Source organism: Theropithecus gelada, chromosome 4 (assembly GCF_003255815.1).
Source record: "Theropithecus gelada isolate Dixy chromosome 4, Tgel_1.0, whole genome shotgun sequence".
NCBI classification, from domain to species: domain Eukaryota; kingdom Metazoa; phylum Chordata; class Mammalia; order Primates; family Cercopithecidae; genus Theropithecus; species Theropithecus gelada.
In genome coordinates, this window is record NC_037671.1 from 6,485,889 (window position 1) to 6,492,392 (window position 6,504).

The 6,504-nt window shown below is 56.9% G+C and overlaps 1 protein-coding gene and 1 pseudogene across 1 annotated transcript in view; one reads left to right on the top strand and one right to left on the bottom strand.

Moving 5' to 3' along the window:
• Nucleotides 1-2,991, bottom strand: part of PXDC1 (PX domain containing 1) — a 30,447-nt gene extending 27,456 nt beyond the window's left edge. The window contains exon 1 of the mRNA XM_025384145.1: nt 1,917-2,991. Coding sequence (XP_025239930.1) covers nt 1,917-2,172 — 256 coding nt within the window. The 5' untranslated portion in view covers nt 2,173-2,991. The remainder of the gene's footprint in view (nt 1-1,916) is intronic.
• A 1,894-nt stretch (nt 2,992-4,885) lies between these two features.
• LOC112622239 lies at nt 4,886-5,623 on the top strand (annotated as a pseudogene).
• The last annotated feature ends 881 nt before the right edge of the window (nt 5,624-6,504 follow it).

The window sequence follows — 6,504 nt, forward strand, 5'->3', positions numbered from 1 at the left end:
TAGCTATCATATCCCTTCTGAGTCTTTTCTCCACGGTAATCTCTCGCGTCTTTAACCTTTCTTCACTCTTTGGACACACTGTTGCGTGTCCACACACCTTGTGACCGCATAAGGGACCCAGCACAACTCAGGTGAGAGCAAAAGAGGCGGAGTCAGGGTGTGCGCGGCGCCAGTGGAGTTCCTCACACGCCCCTCCCTCCTGCTCCAGGTGAGCTATTTCCACCCGCGTGGATGCGAAACCACACCCTCTTTCCACGTCTGGCCCAACCCCTGCCAGAAGCGGCTGATGCCATGGTAAGGATGACAACTGGCATTTATGGAGAACCTGCTCTTGTTAGACCCTCTACCATGCCTTTCAGTCCTCACAAACGTCAGAGACCACAGGTAGAAAGCTACAGGTGGGGAGTCCCACGGGGAGCCCGCTGCAACCAGCCTGCCTGGGGTCACGGAGCTCAGACGCCTGACCACAGTGAGGCTCAAGGACTCCAGTATGTTTAAGCCTCGTTCCAGGAAAGGTCATTGAATAAACCGCTGTTCCTTCACGATGCTTTCCTGATTTGGGCATTCATTTGTTAAATTTAAAATATCATAACAAACAGCAAATCCAAAGAAAACTGCTTCGATGCTTGAAATAACACCCAACTGTCTGGAGAACAGCTATGAATGTGAGGCTCTGGGGAGCAGAGGGAAGCCTGAAGGGCGGGCCTTCTCGCTCAGGGCCCCAACTGGCTGGCTGTGGGAGCCCTTCCAAAGGATGTGTCATGAGAACCGAGCTAATTATCCACGCAATTCACACACTGGGGTTGGGGCCATCGCCAGGGAAAAGCAGAGGTTATCTCAAGACCGCAGCCAGACAGCAGGCTGGGGAGACTCGGACGGGCCACCCTCTGCTTCAGTAACTTGGCCCCAGGCTTTCAGGGGGTCTCCGCTTAGAGAAGGATTGAAGGAAGGCTGCTGGGCTACTGTCCCCATGCTCGGAGCTACAGGTGGTCACACGTGTCCGGCTGGGGGGACAGGGATGCTGCTCGGAAGTCCTCCAGTCTTCCCGCCCCTTCTATTCTCCTGGCCCTCCCAGGCGGCCCCCCTCCCCGGCCTGCTCCCTCCACCCCGCATTCTTCCCGTCTCAACTCCAGCCCCTCTCTCTTGCATCCTCCTCGCTTCCACCCCCTCAGCTTGGCCTCCAAAAGAAAGCTCGGGCAGAGCCGTAGGAAAAGGGAAGCCACCGCGGTTTCTGAAAACAAGAATTCCCGCGAGCCAGGACGGTCACAAGGCCGGGGAGGAGGCGGCGCAGCTGATCAAACTCGAATGGGGACCAGCCCTGGCGGGGGTGCGGGGGGGCCCTGGCTGTCCGCGGCAGCCGCGGGCGGGGCGGCCCCTCGGAGGAGGGACGGAAGGGCTGCGTGGCACCTCGCGCTCGAAGACCAGGGGCGCGCCCTTCGCGGGGAGAACTCAGGGGCGGCTGCCAGACCCGACGCGACCCCCGGCTAGGACCCTGCAGTTAACTGCTCCCAGACGCTTTCCCAGTGGCCCGCCCGCCCGCCGGCCCTCGGGAGGTACCGGGCAGGGGCTAGGGCCGGGCTGACCCTGGGAGCCGCTCAGCCCCTGGCGCCCCCGCCCTCCTCGGAAGTGACTCGTCCTCGGGGAGAGTCCGGCGCCCGCCCTGCGGGCCTCGGCCCCTTTCCCGCCCCATTTGGCTCCTCCGCCGGGGGCGCCCCCAGGCCGGGCAGGCCGGCTCCCCGTCCCCCTAACCCCGCCGCCCGGGCACCCCTCGTCTGCGGGCGCGGGGTCCAAGTGTGCCCTGTCCAGGGTGGGCAGGAGGGAGAAGTCGCAATCTCGGTTGAAGTCTCTCCCCGCCTCCTTCGTGCACTTCAAGGTAGCCTCGGCCCCGCGCCCCTCCCGCGTCCCCGGCCCCGCACCTTGCCGCAGCGGCCCCCGCGCCAGCTCCGACCGGTCCTCGGGGAAGGCGTCGCGCAGGCGCTGCCACAGGCGACCCAGGTCCGCGAGGCTGCGATGCAGGTAGAGCACGCTGCGGTCCGACCACTCCGTGCGGATCTCGAAGAACTCCTCCTCGTCGCCGCGCCGGCTGACGATGAGCCTGCGGATGCCGTTCACCCAGCAGCCACGCACGAACATGTTCACGAGCGACGTGCCCTCAAACACCGCCGAGGCCATGTCGCACGCATGCCCCCTCCAAGGGCGCCCCGGCCCCGCCGCCCGCCCGGCCGCAGGAGGCGCGCCCCGGCCGGGGTCGTCCCGGGTACGTCCGTGGCCGGGGTAGTCCGGGGCGCGTCCGGGGCAGGAGTCGTCCGCGGTGCGTCCGGGGCCGGGGTCGTCCGGGGCGCGTCCGGGGCCGGGGTCGTCCGGGGTCGGCCCGGCACTCCAGGAGGCTGCGTGCGGCCCGCGTTCGGGGCGGCGCGGCGGCGAGTGGCTCGGGCCGGCCGGGCGCGGCTTTATAAGGCGCTTCCCATCGCGGGCGGCGCGGTAGTCGACGTCGAGGCCAGGCCGCGTCCGCCTCCCGCCCGCCTCCCGCGGAACGGGCGCCGCGGGCCGCCCTGGAAAGGAAGAGGTCTGGCTGGCCGCGCCCCCGCCGCCTCCGCAGAGACCGCGCTGCTGCGGCCGCGGGAACCCCCCGAGCCGAGAGCGGGGCCGAGCCCCGAGCGCCCGCCCCCGCCTCGCGCCCCCCGCGCCTCCTCCCTCGCGGCCCCGGAGCCGCAGGTCGGTGACTGGACCAGCCGGGAAGGGAGGCGGGGCGGGCCCTGCCTGCCAGGCGCTCGGCGCAGACTTTTTTCTCTTTCCGTTTCGCGATCCTCGGGACCTCCCAGGGCTGGCAGCTGCGCGCCCCACCCGGCCCGCGAGGGGATGGCAACTACCGGGGGTCCGGAGGCGGGGCTGCGAGTGTCGGGGCGGGGGGCGCGGGCCTGGCCGAGCGCCGCCCCGACCAGGGCCCAGGCCAGGCCGGCCCTCCCCGGGTCCCCTCCGTGCCCCGCGTCCCCTCCGTGCCCCGCGTCCTTGCCCTCGCGTCCCTGCCCCGCGTCCTCCCGCGCATTCCGGTCATGCCTCAGCCGCCCCAAGGCCCGGGACGCGACCGGACAGACCGCGGGGCAGCCCTCGGAGAAGTCGGAAGAGGGGAGAAAACAGGGATGAGAAGGTCTCCTGGGAAAGAGCGCCCTGGGAAGCCGGACGCCGTGGGTGCGTTTGAGGGGCCTCAGGAGTGGACTTGGGGAAACCACCCGCCCTGAAAACTGACTCAGCGGCGCGTTACTGAGGCGGTTCCTGTTGGAAGAGAATTAATAGCACTTGTTTGAGAATTACAAGTTAGTTCCAGAAATGAATCAAGTGACCTTACAGCGTGTAGGCAGGGGTGGGAGAGCCAGGGCGAGCCCCTCACCTCACCCCACCCCCGCCCCGGCAGCGCTCTGGAAAGCCTCTTAAAGCCCAGCCCTGTGCAGAAACGTTGGAGGCCCAAGGCAGGTGGCCTGCCTGGACTCAGTCCCGACCCAGATGTCCACCCAGGTCCCTACCATTGGGTCCCACCTGCCTGGACTCAGTCCCGACCCAGATGTCCACCCAGGTCCCTACCATTCGGTCCCACCTGCCTGGACTCAGTCCCGACCCGGATGACCCTCACCACCACGACCAGCTTTTATTCCGACTGTGCCGGTGACTTGCAGATAGCATAGCTTCAAAGTTCTTCACCTGGTCTGGGACGGTGAACAGGTCAAGATGGAGAGTGTCAAGAGAGACTTTTGCTTTGTCTATGATGTTCTTATATACATTTGTTAATTAAATGAACGCATATGTTTCCTGTGTAATTTTGTATAGGGGAATAGGGGCCGTGGGAACTGGAAGTAAACAGTCAGTGTGTCAGCAGCGCTTGATTCTAGGTCGTGGGAATAAGTGCCGTTGCAGCCACAGGACCAGCCCAAACGAGGCTTACTCTGTTTATAACAAAATGTTGAGTTACCTTGCAGGTATAACAGAGCCAAAAACTCTAAGTCACAAAGCCCAGGCATGCACCCTAGAAAAAGGTTTGATCTCTAACAAACATCCAGAACCAACTGTTCCTCTCCTTGGAACGAAGAAGACTGGAACATGACTGGAACCGGAACATTTGAACTCTCAGAAGGGAAGGGTCTCTTGGCCCAGAAGATAGGGGCTAAAATCCAACTCAACATACCTTGCCATAAATGGCCAAATTTGAAGGCCTTCAAACAGATCCTGCCAAGCCAACATTTCTAAGTCCTTTCCTTTGCCCTCTGCTTCCTTAAAACTTGTCCCAGACCCCAAATCAGGGAGGAAGATTTGAACCTGCCTCCTGTCTCCTTGCTGGCTGGTCTTGCAATAAAGCCTTTCTTTTCTCAAAAGCCAGTACCATGGTATTGGCTTCTGTGTACATTGATTGAGCAGTGAGCCTGAGGTAGGAAAATAGGGTCATGAGGCAGGGAATATAAGGCCAATTCACACTTCAGCTATAACAGGAAATATCCACTCCATAGGGCGTATGCTGTAAATGACTTTGTAACTTTACTTTATCCTCTCCATTTACAGAGCGTAAGCGAAGTAACCAATGGAATCATCTAGGGGGTATTTAAACTTCCAAAACTTCTGTAACGGGGCCTCTGAGCCCCTATGTTCCAGCCACTCCCATGCTGTGGAATGTACTTTCATTTTCAATAAATCCCTTCATTCCTTCCTTGCTTTGTGCGTTTTGTCCACTTCTTTGTTCAAGATGCCAAGAACCTGGACATCCTCCACCAGTGACAAGCCCATTTGCTTAATAAGATTATTATTTTCTTCTCAGTATTTTTTTATTACTTATTTTCTGAAAGTGCCAGGAAGAGGAGAGCAGGCAGGGACCACCCCAAAAGAGGCCACCTGTGGTATCATGGTGACCTCTAACCCCAGCCCCCAAAAATATGAAAGTGATGACGACTCTTATGAAGTGTTGGATTTAACTGAGTATGCAAGAAGACATCAGCGGTGGAATCGAGTGTTTGGCCGCAGTTGGAGACCTATGGTGTTATAGAAAAATACTCAGTAGCTCCCCAGATCGGAATGTGTGGTGTGACAGGCTGGTATGCAGGATTTTTGCTCCCGAAAGTTGGGAAGCTTGCAGCAACTGCGGTGACTTCCAGATTGACTGGAAGAGAATTGAAAGAGATGTACACAAAGCAAAAAGACATACTAAAGGCTGGGCGTGGTGGCTCATGCCTGTAATCCCAGCACTTTGGGAGGCCGAGGCGTGTGGATCATGAGGTCAGGAGATCGAGACCATCCTGGCCAGCATGGTGAAACTCTGTCTCTACTAAAAATACAAAAATTAGCCGGGCATGGTGGTGGGCACCTGTAATCCCAGCTACTTGGGAGGCTGAGGCAGGAGAGTCACTTGAACCCGGGAGGCAGAAGTTGCTATGAGCCCAGATCGCCACTGCACTCCAGCCTAGTGACAAAGCAAGACTCCATCTCAAAAAAAAAAAAAAAAAAAAGACAGACTAAGAAATGAGCAAGTAAAGCAGCACCTGAAATCAACAATACAATTGAAGAAGCAACTGAATTTATCAAACAGAACTTTGTGACATCCAGTGGATTTGTGGGAGGCTTTTTGCTAAGACTTGCATTTTAAGGACATGGATGGTCTACCATAGTAGACTCAGCTGTGAGAAGTGGCGGCAACACGGTGTCCTCTCTCAACGGTACGTGCTGCCGAATCTCAGACGAACAACTAGCTGGACGATACTGAACTCACAACTTAGCATTTTGCCATCTGGAGCCTGGCAAATGGGTATTTGCTGTAAAACAACTTATATGGTATGTGAACAGTAGTAGTTCTGAGCAAAACGTGGCTTTTATCATTTTTTAAAAATTGCTTCTCTTTAGAATTAGCCTGTAAAATAACACCATTGGTTGTAGATATGGAGAGAAAAGAAACTGCTACATTTATTGCCTGGTGAAATATTAATCCCTTTTTGTTTAAATAAGATGTTCTGGCTTGGCGCGGTGGCTCACGCCTATAATCCCAACACTTTGGTAGGCCAAGGAGGGAGAATCACCTGAGGTCAGGAGTTTGAGACCAGCCTGGCCAACATGGTGAAACCCTGTCTCTACTGAAAATACAAAACAATGAGCTGAGTGTGGTGGAGGGTGCCTGTAATCCCAGCTACTCAGGAGGCTCGGGCACAAGACTCGCTTGAACCCAGGAGTGAGAGGTTGCAATGAGCCAAGGTTGCACCACTGCACTCCAGCCTGGGTGGCAGAGTGAGACCCTGTCTCAAAAAATAAATAAATAAATAAATACATACATACATAAGATGTTCTTCATTGTGGTTTACGGTATAATGACAATAATTTTAAAATTTGTATTACAGCTTCAATATTAGGACTGACATTTTTTTAAAGATATGTTTGCAATAAATTGAAGAACTGCAATGGCCCTTTGTGGAAAGCTTTAGAAATGATATAATTATTAAAGATATTAAATAGACAAAAGTAATTTTCTTTTTTTTT